The 14,228-nt window shown below is 45.6% G+C and overlaps 1 protein-coding gene across 7 annotated transcripts in view; it reads left to right on the top strand.

Moving 5' to 3' along the window:
* TTC7B (tetratricopeptide repeat domain 7B) overlaps window positions 1-14,228 on the top strand; it is a 250,710-nt gene that overhangs the window by 125,399 nt on the left and 111,083 nt on the right. For all 7 annotated transcript variants that reach the window (XM_038545550.1, XM_038545552.1, XM_038545551.1 and 4 more), the window contains one exon: window positions 3,022-3,159. In XM_038545550.1, coding sequence (XP_038401478.1) covers window positions 3,022-3,159 — 138 coding nt within the window. The remainder of the gene's footprint in view (window positions 1-3,021; window positions 3,160-14,228) is intronic.

Here is a 14,228-nt window from a genome sequence, read left to right as displayed (position 1 = left end):
GGTATTTTCCTTCTTCCCCAAGTGTGCAGTGGCAGGAAATACATCCAACTGAAGAGCATTTAGAAATGGAGCACAAGAAGAATGTCCATGTGCTGAGTGGAGGAGGGATCAAGAGAGGCTGGGATGAGTCAGGGAGGCTAACATTCTTCTTTTTTTAAAAAAAAAGATTTTATTTATTTATTCATGAGAGTCACAGAGACAGAGACACAGGCAGAGGGGAAGCAGGCTTCCTGCAGGAAGCCTGATGTGGGACTTGATCCCAGGACCCCAGGATCATGACCTGAGCCGAAGGCAGAGGCTTAACCACTGAGCCACCCAAGCATCCCAGGGAGGCTAGTATTCTTGCCTTAATTTCGAGCTTTGGATTTTCTTGTTCTGTGAAGTGGCCCAGCAATGTTTACAAGAGCAAGACTGCTTGAGTTACCACTGCTTTTTATTTGGAACCTCTTTGACGTCATTGGCCTTACTTCCTCTGAGGGATGTAAGGTTGCCCCCCTTGACTCATCTTTCCTTGACTGTCAGCTGTTAACTCAGAATGGTGTCATTTACATTCTCTACTCTGCCTTGGCACAATCAGGGAAGGCATATATGTGAGCAGGCTGGCACTTCGTGGCATTCAGTGACTGCTTTTCCAATGAGCCAGTCTCACCACGCTTTGTCATCCATTCTTGGTGGTGGTGGGGAGCTTATGTTGGCCCCCAAGCTCACATTCCCTCATCCTAAGCTGGGCTCCTCGCAACTTGGCAGTTAGTTTCCCTTGGGCAGACTTGGTTGGTTATGTTGGGGAAGTTCTGAAAGAGTGACGACCACACATTTTTGATTTCTTGGACAATTCTGATTGAAAATATTGTGTTCCAGTTTAGAACTTGGAAAACATAGCCACATCTCTAAAATGCCTATTCAAAGTGTAGATGTCTTGGGAATGACATCTCCAACTTTCCTCTCCTTAATTGAAATGATAGAAACTAATAATACTCAAAATTGAGATCCCTTTGAGACCACCAGATTTGGCTCTGTGGTATTTAATTTCTGGAAACTCTCTTCAGAGGATGGTGAAATCTAATGACATCATCAGTAAATGTGAAGGTCTGGGTTTCCAACCAAAATGATTATGCTCTCTGTGTAAATCATTCCATAATTATGTAGGTAGAAGTCTAAATTAAGTTTCCTTTGGAAACCTTTTTTTCATGTTCCTTGACTTCTTGATTTTTCAGTTTTTAGATAGAAAACGCATATGCTCAATTTCAGAATTCTCAATGAGAATTCCTGTGGGATTTTTTTAGTGTCTGAGAAAATTGTATTCTTCGTTGATTCTGACTTTATCTTAGAAAACATCAACTTGTCCATAGTGTCTCCACGTGTATGATTTCGTTTGGCATTGTATGGCTTTCTTGCCTCAAATGAACTTGCCCAGGAGAGAGGGGGTGATCAGAACTACATTTGCACAACTACCTCTGCGATGGTGTTCTGGGGTATTTGTTATTTGTGAATCTGTTTGAGGTTTTAATCAAAAGGCATCAATAGACTTTCTCTAAAATTTTTTTTAAAAATATACTTGGCATAACTTGAAAATCTCTTTTAAGTAGTATTTTGTTTTGTTCTCTTCTAGGCATTGGCCTTAATAAATTTGAAACATTTATAGCAAGTAAATAAAATGCAACTCCTTACAGCAGGCTCCTATTTCCTTTAGAGCTTCTTTTGGTTGGCTCAAAGTCGCTTCTAACAAGAAAACCTTAGAATGAAATCTTCAAAAGCAGGCTTGTATCCATAAGAGATGACTCACTTGGTAGGAAGTGGCCTGTCTTATATATTCTTATTTGTCTTTGACATTTAAGAGCAAGGAGTTCTAAAGTGAGTAAGTACTGATGGGTGGCTAAAAGTGAGTGCCTTGGACTCACACACGGAGAAGGCCTTTCATCTCATTAGTGAGAGAGCAGGTGTGTGGGCACTTCAGGCAGGCAGATGCCTGTCAGCCTGCCTAGACCAGCGACCCTGGTACCTCACATACCACTTTCACAGGAAAAACAAAGGGGCCCTTTCTGTCCTCCTAGGGATGGACAGATCTGGAGACTTCTGCTAATTAGCAGGGGGAGAAAAGAGAGGCAAAATCTAACTTAATTGATTCTGAACTCCCTAGTAGGGAGGAAAGCAAAATGGTTAGAGTGGTTAGCAGCCCTAATACATCTGATGTGTCTGGAGAGTCTGTAGAGAAATTAAATTTCAAAAGTAATGAAAACATGTTGTTGTAAAGAGCATTTGATTTCCAGATAGATGAGATTAATAAGCTTGAATGTGCCTGCTGTATTTCTGTGCCAAGGAGCGGGGACATGCAATAGGCAAGGTGTTCTCTTGAGTCCTCTGGTAATATCCTTTAAAGCAACAAAAAAAAAAATCTGTTTGCTTCTTGCTTTCTCTTCTACAGCTGTTTTGTGCTTCCCTAAACAAGATTGCCTTAGTCTTTATTGTCTGTTCTGACAAAAGTGCCATACAGGGATCTGAATGTTGCTTTAGTGATAGAGGGAAAGTATGATGATGTGTCTCTACAGGACCCAGGGACCTTAATGGCACCATTTGATGATGGCAGTGTGGGGCTGGGGCTGTTCCCCTCTCCCCCAACCTTTAGCAGAAGCAGGACCTTCAAGGGAGGCATAGCAGGACCCCACCTGATGGGTGATTGTACTGCCGCCTGAGCATTGGCTGTGTCTGCAGCGGGGCTGGCTGTGAGCCCGCGCCCAGGAGAAAGCTCCCAAAGCTTCCTCCAGATGTCTGCTGACAGGTACCAAGCATCCTCCAGGACCATACCTCCAGGCCTTTGTGTTTGGATAATACCCCATACCATGTGCTAAGGTGCCCTGGGGATTTTGAATATACAACCCAAGGCGACAAGCCCCTTACTCATTCCTGCCCTTGTCTCCTGGGCAAGCTGCCGGGGGCTGGAGGGCCTAGCCAACTTCTCTACACGAAATAATAGCTGTGTGCCTGGGCTGGCTCACCATCTGCTTCTCTCTTCTATGTTCTCAGGCCAACCGGGACGCTGTGCTGAGCAGAATACCTGAGCACAAGAGCGACCGCCTCATCAGTTTGCAGAGTGCGTCCGTGGTCTATGATTTACTGACCATAGCCCTTGGAAGAAGAGGCCAGTATGAGATGCTGTCGGAGGTAGAGCCCTTGAGTCTGGTACTTCCAGGTGGGGGGTGGTGCTCGTAGAAGAAGCCCTGGGAGGAGCCTTGAGACCTGGTCCTGACCCCTCTGTCACTGGTAGCCATGTGACCTTGGCCCGTCACTTCACTCTGTGGAATGGGAATTGGGCTACATGATTGGATCATGGAATTCACTGGTTGTGACTTCCTACCTATGGCCCATAAACCCATTGGCTGTGGTTTGTGTGTGAAGGAAGGCAAGCATTCCTCAAGGAGTTTCTCTTGCAGGGTAATTTCTACCATCACCCAAAAGTCTCCCATCTGTACTTTCCTTACAAAGCAGGTTTTACTTTATCTAAAGCAGCGATGCATGACTCCTGGTGAGATGGCACCATCAGGCACAGTTTATTGTCAGGGGACCTGATATAGGGATCCGTGTAAATAAACATGGTCTTCATTTAAAGACTTTTGCTCGCTTAGGAGAGACCTGAGTTGATTCCAGATCTTGTGTGAGGTACTGTCATTTTGTTCCTTCAGCTTCTAAAAAACGTTGAGGATGGAAGCTTGACTGTTTTACAATTTTCAGAAGAAGCTAGTTCATCTTGGGTTGCAGTCATGCATTATTGAACCACTGCCCAGAATACCAAATTCCACCATGGTCAGGGCTGAATAAGTAACACGATCGGTTTATCCTTTTCTTTAGCGGTGTAAAAAGAAAGAAAGAAAGAAAACAATTCATTTTGTTCAAATGGACTTTTCCATGTTATTTATCTTTTTCTTTCTAAATTTATCCACATGGCAGCAGTCCCTGGGCATGAGGACAGGGAATGAAATATAGTAACACATTGGCTGGAATCAGATGCGCGCCCGGCTCACCCCCTCGCCTGCCGGTGCATCGCCACATGAGGCAGGAGCCTTGGAGGACAGATGAGCCTGCGTGGCTCGGGTCTTTTTTTAGTCTTCAGTTTGGTGACTATACAGGGCAGTGGTTACTCAGTCTTCCAAAAAAGCCCCTTGCAGGCCGGCTACATAAAGCAGTGTGTCCAGATGTTGTTGCCACACCTGGTCCACCCCTGGGACTCTGCCCACGTTCTTTCCACTGGGAGTGCTTCGATTTCCCAGGACCCTCCCCTCCAAGCTACTTAGTTCCTAGCTGCTCTGGCCACCATGGAGTCTGCCTCTGGGGACAGTGCCACCCAGCTCACAGCTGAGTTCTTCTCAGGGGAACTTTTCTCCCCCCAGATAAACCACTAAAGAAAGCATCTCTCTGGGGCCAAGGTTGGCGGTGGTTGGCATGCCTACCTTCATCCCATCATGTAGCAGCGTGGCCTTTGCTCAGCTTGAAATTCGCCAACGTCAGAAACAGGTGTGAGGAACTTGAGGTGGCTGGCACGCTTGGCTGGCCTGATGGCCCCTGCCCGTGGACTTCTCGTCATGCCATGAATGACTCTAGGGGGACGGCTGTCACCTTAGCAGCATTCCTCTGCAAGCCTGGCATGTGCCTCCTCCCAGCACAGAATCCTGGGACCTGTTTTCACTCCAGTGACTTTCATCTTTGTATCACATGTGGCTTCCATCTTGGGATGACCTGATGCCCGAATCACTAGGTAGTCTGACTGGTTGCTGGAAGTTTTGCAATTCAGAACTTCTCTGCACTGGTCACATTTAAAGCGACGGGGACAGTAACAGAGGTTGCCTCACAGGTGGTGGGGTACAAGAGTAGGGGAAGGGGCAGTTTACCACTGTACATTCCTTGGAGGCTTTTGAACTTTATACCGTATCTGTGTTTTTACCTATTAAAACTATAAATCAGCTGATAAGATATGGAAAATGGAGGACATTCATTTCTGTAACACATGGATGTGAGCCAGGGGCTGTGATTTAGGCTGGGATACATCCCTGTGCGAGGCATGGTCCCTGCCCATGAGCAGCCTCCAGCCCCGGGGGAGGCAGCCAAGCAGCAGGCACCTGCTGTCTGGTGTGGCTGGTACTAGGGAGGCCTCCACGCAGGGTCTGCATCCAGTAGTAGAGCATTTGAATACATGGCTTCAGCCTTTCTTGCTCTTTCTACTTAGTTTGGCAGTTGGAGCTCCCCCCACCAAACATGTGATGCTCATCTTGTCTCAGATCTTTTAACTAAAACAGGCATTGTAGGAGAAGGTGTCCGGAGGCAGTGGCGTCTGGGTGCTTGGTTTTGGAAGGGCCACCCTTGGCTGAGCATGGACCATCTCTCCCCTAGTCCCAGGCCCGAGTGTCCTGCTTCCTTCATTTGCTGGGATGATCTTCTTCTTCCTTCTTCCTTCTTCCTTCTTCCTTCTTTCTTCTTTCTTCTTCTTTCTTCTTCTTCTTTCTTCTTCTTCTTTCTTCTTCTCCTCCTTCTTCTCCTCCCTTCTCCTCCTCCTCCTCCTCCCCCTCCCCCTTCTCCTCCTTCTCCTTCTCCTTCTCCTTCTCCTTCTCCTTCTCCTTCTCCTTCTCCTCTTCTCGTCTGCCCTTTCATTTTCTCAGGCTTCAGGTCAAAGGGCTAACTGTACTGTTTTTTAATTGGGGTAAATTCCTATAGCATAAATGTAACCATCTTAAAAGTGTCCAATTCAGTGGCGCTCAGTACATTTGCTGCTGTGCAGGCATCACTTCTGTTGAATTCCACAACATTTTCAGCACCCCAGAAGGAGATCCATCCCCAGTAAGCAGCTGTCCTACATCCCCCTCCCCCAGTCCCTGTCTACTACCAATCTGCTTTCTGACTCAATGGATTTACCCATCTGGGGTATTTCCTATAACTAGAACCATCCAGTAAATGACCTTTTGTGTCTGGCTTCTCTCACTCAGCGTCATGTTTTCAAAGTCATCCATGCTGTGGCCCATATCAGAACCTCACTCCTTCTGTGGTGGAGTGATGTCCCATTATCTAGATCTAGCACAGTCTGTTCAACCATGTATCTGGTGATCATTTGACTGGTGAGTAGTGCTGCTGTGGGGGCAGCTGGATCTTAAACTCCCGATCCTACTTCTGTGGGCCCCTAAGTGTGAGTGATTATCGTCACGTCGTTCATCGTGGTAGCACAGCCTGTCTCTCTGTCTCCACTTCCCGCATTGTCTCCAGAGCGATCTTTCCGAGGCACAGGAGTGGCATGCCACCCTTCTCTGCAGAAACATTTTGTGGCTTTTCCCATTCCCCTACCCCTGTTTTATTTTTTTCTTTTTCTTTTGTTTCGTTTTCCTTTTCTTCCCATAATGAAAGTGACTTCATCGGCTATCTTTTTTTTTGCAATACGCAGCACCTTGCAGACTCCTTGAATAATCAAACGATACCTACAAGTATGGAAAAGGAAATAAAAGTCACTTAGAGTCCCACCTTCCTGAGAGAGCAGATTGTCTATCCATTGACCTAGTAGAGACCATTTTTTCATGTAGCTCTTTATGAATAGAAGCATGTACACTTATGTAAGTTCCAAGCAATGGGATAGTATGATATGTGTCATATTGTAGATGTTCCCACTCATTTTTCTCCCCTCCAATGGCACTCCACACACCCCGTCTCTGTCTCATGAGCCCTCAAAGCCAAGGTAGCCATCTGCTGTGTCCCAGGGCCCGGGCATTGTGTCTGGGAGCTTGGGTTTGGGTTCTGGGTCTGCCGTTTACAGGTTGTGTGATCCTGGCAAGGATCACCCTTTATGCCTCAGTTTTTCCTTCTGTAAAGTGGGGATGATAATCATACCTGTCTCAGATAATCATGGGGTCTATTCACTAAACCATGTTAGGTGCTCAGAACGGAGCCCAGCTACTGCACTCTTCCCACTCCCTCTGGCCCAGGAGTTTCCAGGAGCACAGGAAACAACACAAGGTACAGAGAAAGGTCTTTTGGCTTCCAGAAACTTCCAGTCTAGCTTGGGAGATCAAGCAGAAAGACACAAAAAAGACAACTGAATAGAGAAGACTGGTTAGCACAAGGCATGCTCCTTGCAGGTGAACAGACTGGTGAGTTGCAGATGCATTTGGGGTTGGGGTGCCCTTGAGAGAGGAGGAATGACTGGTACGTGCATTGGCTCTTCAGGAGCTAGCAGGAATTAAAACGTCTCAGGGCAGAGAGGCACCTCCATCCTCAAGACCATGGGGGTACGAGGGCATGAGGCCCTGAGGAGCCAGGAGCCAAGGGCTTACCCTCACGGAGGATAGGTGAGAGGGGACACTGAACAGAAAGCACAGGGCCAGGCTATCTGCCCCCCTCCCCCCGACATCTTGGTACAGACTTGCTTGTTGCCCCTCGCTGATGGGATCTGGCCACATCACCCTTCAGCCTATTGGTGAGCAGGTCTTCCCTGCCTTCATGACACCGCACAGACCTTCCTTGCTGCCAGCTGGAAGCTTTTATAAACAGAAGTTAACGAAGGCCAGGCTCTTGTGGGAGAAGACCCCTTACATCCCCCCGCCCCGCAGTCCTCAGACTTTCCTGCCTTCTCTTGTCCCCAGCCAGCATCAGTCACAGCATGCTCTCCAGCTAGCTCGCCTCCAGAGTTGAGCTGGGCCCCTCCGCACTCCTGCACAGACAGGGGAGAGGACAGGGTCCCTCCGCCACAGCACCTAACTTGTCTTGTCATCTTCTCTCCTCCTATCACTGACATCAGTGTGTCGTGCAGCCTTGTGAGCACCCAGCCTTTCAGGAACCGTGCCTTCGGGGGAGCAGAGCCACTCTCACAAGAAAACTGTCCTCTCTTTCATCAGTTGTGTTTATTCCAGATGGAGGGCTCTTCTCCTGTCCCGAGATGGGCTGCCTCAGTGCATGCCCACAAAACGCCTTTCTTCTTTGTAGGACACAGCGCAGCCAGATACTGGGCAGGGAGCACCGTACAAAGGAAATACAAACCAGAGGTTTATCACATCCTCACTCTGACAGGTTTAAATATAAGCACAATGTTTACCATATCTCCAGCGTGATGAGTTTTCGTGTTTTTAAAAGACTAATTGTGAGCCTCGCTGAAAGGCTTGTGTAGGAAGGAACACTTCTTTCTTCCCCCTTCAATTTAAACAGCAGCGCTAGTTGGCATGACAACCTGTGCTATTAAAAGTAAAGCAACAAGCATTGCTTCCTCTGTTTTTGAGAATGAACCCAAACTGCCAAGTAGGTTTGTTTCTTGAATCTGACTATTAATGGCTCCATTTTGACAGAATGTTATGGGGTCCCTTCAGAAGGGTGAATGTGTCCCCTCTACATAGATACGGCAGCTTTAAAGACAAATGATATTTTTATCTTTTCCGTTGAACTCCGATTCATTTGTTTGTGGTAAATCTCAACAACATTATAGTTCTGTGGGTAGAACTGTCTGGCTAGTGCTTGTACCAAAGGGACATTTACACATTCCTAACCCAAACACTTATTCAATCCGGGAGCATTGTGAGAAACACTTGCACGTCTGAGTCTGCTTAACAGGCCTACCATTTGTCAGTTCCTACTAGAGGTTGGTGTTTTGTGCAGCCCCCCTTGGACTGCCGAAGCCCAGCTTTGACCTAGGTGCCGGGCTCCCTAGGAGGTGTTGGTGTGACCCGACCAATAGATCTGAAGACCGCAGAGGGATCACGGCAGAATGCTTAGGTCATGGTACGTGCTTAGGAAAACTTGCTAAATCAGTGCTTCAAAGCCAACATACCTTCTCATCCTGCTCCCTTCCCTTTGATTTTTGAGAAAAACTCCCTGGATATGCAGTGAGTATATTCCCCAGGGGACCCAAAGGGTAAAAGGTCATGTAACTGGGAAATAGGTAACAAGGAAGAGCTGATCCCTGTGTGGGGCAGAGCACAGTACAGATCCCAACTCTTGTCCAGCTTTGGGGTCACCCAGCAGGGATGAGGACCCTGCATGGCAGGCCTTCCCCAAAGAATCTCAGCTACTGACATGGCCACTGGCACCTACATTTCTACCATTACGAAAGTATTTCTTGAATTAAGGATCGCTGCTCTCTTTTTATGGCTCTCAATGCATTTTAATTTGCCATTTTAACCTTCTTAAGGTGTACAATTCAGTGGCATTGGTTACATTCACAATATTGTGCAACTTTCATGACTATTTCCAAATTTTCCATCACCCCAAACAGAAACTCTTTACCCATCAAACAGTAAAGATTTTTACTTTACTGTCTGTCCCTTTTCTGTCCTCCCCCACCCTGCAAACCTGGTAACTCCGATCTACTTTCTGTCTGCTTCTTGAATTTGCATCATGTAGATGGAACCATGTAGTACTTGTTTCTTATGTCTGGCTTCTTTTACTTAGCCTAACGTTTTCAGGGTTCCACTCTGTTGTGATAACACATCAGCTAGCATGTATCGGGCTCCATTCCTTTTCAGCTACATCATATCCCTTTGTAGGCATATGCCACATTTTGTTTATCCATTCATCTCTTGGTGGACATGTGTAGTGTTTCTACCTTTTGACTATTGTGAATAATGCTGCAATGAACATTGGCGTAGACATATTAGAGTTCCTGTTTTCAGTTTTTTTAAGTATATATCCAAGAGTGGAATTGCTGGCTCATATGGTAATTCTGTGTTTAACTTTTTAAAGAACTACCAAACTATTTTTCCCAGCAGCTGCCCCATTTTCCATTCCTGGCAGCAAGGCACAAGGTTTCCAAGTTCACCACATCCTCGTCAATACTTGTTACTTCCGTTTTGCTTTGTTTTGTCGTAGCCACCTTAGTAGATGTGAAATGGCATTTCATGGTAGGTTATTATTTGCATTTCCCAAATGACTAATGATGTTGAATATCTTTTCATGTGCGTTTTGGCCAGTTCTATGTCTTGTTTGGAGAAATATCTATTCAAGACCTTTGCCTGTTTTTAATTTGGGTTTGTCTTTTTATTGTTAGGTTATGGGAGTTCTTAATTTATTGTGGATGATAAACCCTTAACAGATGTGATTTATAAGTATTTCTCCCATTTTGTGGATGTCTTTCCACTTGATAACGTCCTTTGATCCACAAAAGCTTTTAATGCTGATGAAGTCTATTATGTCAATTTTTATTGTTGTTGTTGCTCATGCATGTTGCTCATACTCATGTTGGTATCATATCTAAGAATCCATTGCCAAATTCAAGGTTGTGGAGATTTACTCCTATGTTTTCCTGTAAGAATTTTATGGTTTTTGCTCTTATATTTAGCATATTGTTCATTTTAAGTTAATTTTTGTATTTAAGTAGGGATCCAACTTCATTCTTTGCATGTGGAAATCCACTTGTCCTAACAACATTTGTTGAGTGTTCTTTCTCCTTTGAATGGACCAGGTGCCGTGGTCAAAAATCAGTTGATTAGAGGTGCATGGGCTTGTTTCTGGGATCTCAGCTCCAGTCCATTGGTCTATATGTTTTTCAATATGCCAAAACCATGTGGTTTTGATTACCATAGTTTTGTTATAAACTTTGAAATCAAGAAATATGAGTCCTCCATCTCTGCTCTTTTTCAAGATTGTTCTGCCCCTCTGGGGCCTCTTGCAAGTCCACATGAATTTGAAGATTGGCTTTTCCACTTCGGCAAAGAAAACTGTTAGAATTTTCATAGAGATTGTGTCGACACTGTAGATCATTTGGATAGTATTGCCCTCCCAGTAATAGCTCATGTTTTGATATCAGATGTTTGTTTAAATCTCAGTTCTGCTGCTTTACATGCTGAATATGAACTTAGGAAGATTCCTTTGCCTGTCTAGACCTGTCCCCTTGGGGCACCTGGGTGGCTTAGTGGTTGAGCGTCTGCCCCTGGCTCCGGTCATGATCCCGGGATCCGGGATTGAGTATCACTTCAGGCTCCCTGCATGGAGCCTACTTCTCCCTCTGCCTGTATCTCTGCCTCTCCCTCTGTGTCTCTCATGAATATATAGATAAAATCTTTAAAATAAATAAATAAACCTGTCCCCTTATGGGGAAAATACAGATACTGATAGGACCTAACTCTGAGGGTTATTGTAAAGATGGAAGACATAGTGTATGCAAAGTGCATGTTACTGTTCTTATCCGTGGTCTTGATAATCTGCTTTCTCAAGTAAGCACCACTCTGTAATTACCCTGGCAGATAAGATGATGCTTGACTCTTCACGTTCACGGAATAGTGAAAAAAAACAAAAAAACAAAAAAAACCAGCCTTGGAGTCAAAGCACACCTGAGTTCAAATCCTGGCACTTACTCTTCCCTAGCTTGTGATTTTGGAAAGTGTTCATTTCTGAGTGTGTGATTTGGGGAAGGGTTCACCACTCTGGGCTTCCACCTCAGAAATGGTTACAAAGCTTGATGAGACAATAGAGCATAAAATAGCCAGCACAGCTCTTGGTTTGTAGTACGTACCTTTCTGTTCCTCCCTGGTTTTTAGAAAGGATGGATCTGAAGTTTGTCTTGGGTCACTTCCACCTGTGCTGTGTCTTCGGAGCAACAGGGCAAGTTCATTTCTGCCTCAACAATGAGCCAGCAAATTGGAGGCAACTATTATATTGTCTTCCCTTTAGCACAAAGTATCCCATTCCTTTAGTTTGGGGACTGGCAAACTTTTCTGTAAAGAGCCAGGCCCTAAATATTTTAGTCTTTGAGGACCAAGAGGCAAAATCAAGGAGATGGTGTAGGTATGACAAGAGAGAAAACAAATTTTCACAGAATTTTTATTGATTAAATTCAAAATACAGTAGTGAGTACAACCTTCTGTAATATGGGTCTGCTAATAAGAAGAATGGGATTGTTTGGGAGAATGACTTTTCACTTAATTTGGATTCAAAGTGAATATTTCCTCTCGTCAAACTGATGGCAAATGTCCATCTATAAAATGACACTTAGCTTTTGGACTCTCTGCCAACAGGCAGCAGGTTAGATTCCATCTTAGGCCGTACAGAGAGCACCGACCTCCACTCTCTCTGACACGGCCCCAGCTCCAGAATCTCAACATTTTGTGGGTACTCTTCCCAAGTGCTCTCTCACTTGGGTGGCCCCCTTAAAGGATATCTGGAAGAATGGATCCTCACTTGACCCAGGTTTACCCCTCATTTGAGCACTCACTGAGCAACTGTTCTGTGTGGGACGCTCCCCTGGGCCGCTGTTACCCTGACTCCTCACTCTGCTCCCTCCCTCCTGGCGTGGGCAAAGCTGCAGCCTTGTCCAAGAGCAAACACCCAGTGTCCCAGGCCGGCCAGGACAGGGGGACAGAAAACAGATGAAGACCCAGGGTAAGAGGCAGTAAAGGGGGAGGTGGTAGATGAACCAAACACCCATTTCTTGAGTTTGTTATTCTTGCAAAATGAAAGAATAACAAGGAGCAGCTACATCAGCACAAAGGCAGAGGGAACAGTATTTGAATAGGACCCTGGAGACCCTTGATGGGCTATGAAAACTTGCTCGAGTTGCTCATATGGTGGAGCACTGAGTGTGCCAGAGGATGGCGTCCAGCATTCAAGTTCTATAATAAAGTCCGTGACCTTTGCAAAACAGCCCACTCTCTACTCCTCCCACCATGGCCAGAGGCAATGGTATCCTTTAACTTAAGCTTTTGCCAAAGCAGTAAAGCTTTGAGAACCCTCTGTTTGGAGCAATATTGGTGTTTTAAAGCCAAAAGATAAATGGGATGGGGGCACGGATGTGGGGTTTGCTCTGCTTTATGTCTCATTTCAGAGGAGAAAACTTATTAAGCAAGGCTTGCTGGGCATCATCTGGTTCCTCAAAACCTGGGTAGGGGAAATTTGATTTGTAGCCAAGAGTCCCAAAAGCATGAGTTTTCCAAGCTTTTCCTGGACCCAGACTCTGGTAGAGTAGAGCTCTCAAACTCCACTGTAATTTGTACTTTTATTTTTAGTTAATTTAGAAATGGGAGCTCAGAACTGAGCACCAAAGCTCTAATGTCAGGTCTGCCACTGTGTGACCCTGGGCAGGTCCTGTTCTTCTCTCTGGGTCTCAGTTTCCACATCTATAGAGTAAGGATGAGGTTGGGCAATGCCCAAGGTCCCAACACGCTCTCTGACTGTGTCATTCTGTGGCCTCAGATAGTGAGTGGTCCGAATGTCCCAACTGCTTGGATACTTTTTTACTGCTAAAAGTAAAGGCATGAAATATTGTCTTATATACCACGTTACAGTTTTTTAAAACCCATAGTTTTACACACCTGCCAAGGATTACATTTATCCACAAACTCATTAAGTATATATGACGTAGAAAAGAAAATTTTCCTAATCAGATGAGGGGTCTATGATATGAGAACTTTGAGGATACGGCCAACCTGCCCACTGAGGTGAATAATGAAGACAGTTCCCTGTGTTATTTGTTCTATTTCAGTGCTGATGGATTGTGGACTTAAGCTCCAGGCTGAATTTGCAGGATATCTGATTATTTTCTTCCTGTCCCCTCCCCCATGGGTTCTGGCTGCTGAATCTCACTCTTGAATTCCAAAAATAGGCTTTGGCTTTTCCTTGCTCGTGGTATTGTCCAGCTGTCACTGCCACGCACCCAGCTCATGTCATTGGGATTTGGGTACTCGGAAGGTAATTGCCACATCCCTTCCTTGTGCCAGAAGAGCTTCTCGTTCCCAGAGCCCCCTCAGAGGTGGCTAGGTTTATGAAAAGCCAAAACAAGAGACTGGAAAGGATGAACTCTTGCTCTCAAAAGGAAAGAACATTTTTGCAAGTGGCATTTTGACAACCTCTCTCAATTTAGGCCTCCCTAAATGGGCCTAATTATTGTTGTCCTACCAAATATTCGTGGCATTAAATGAACATTATCTGAGACTTAGTGATGTGGCAAGAGTGTGATTACAATGAACAGACCTGTCTTTCCTGGTGGAAATAACACCTCCACCACGTCCCCCTTTTTTTCTTGCAAGGTAGGTGGCTTGGGGATGTCACCTGCCGCCTGATGTGTGTGACCCAGGAATCTGCCCCATGTCCCTCGGCACAGGCCACCCTGCCACCTCTACACAAGACACTGCAAGTGCCAAAGGGCTGGAATCTCCCTGTCGTCTCTCCTTTTCCATTCTTCCTTTGCCATCCACCGGCACCTGCGTGCCGTTGCCGGGGCTCCTCTTTCTCCTCTTCATTTTCCCTCTGGGTCAAACCCTTACCCCATTGCTATCTGCTAC

This window comes from Canis lupus, chromosome 8 (genome assembly GCF_011100685.1).
Source record: "Canis lupus familiaris isolate Mischka breed German Shepherd chromosome 8, alternate assembly UU_Cfam_GSD_1.0, whole genome shotgun sequence".
Classification (NCBI taxonomy): Eukaryota; Metazoa; Chordata; class Mammalia; order Carnivora; family Canidae; genus Canis; species Canis lupus.
This window is presented reverse-complemented; position numbering and strand designations above follow the sequence as displayed.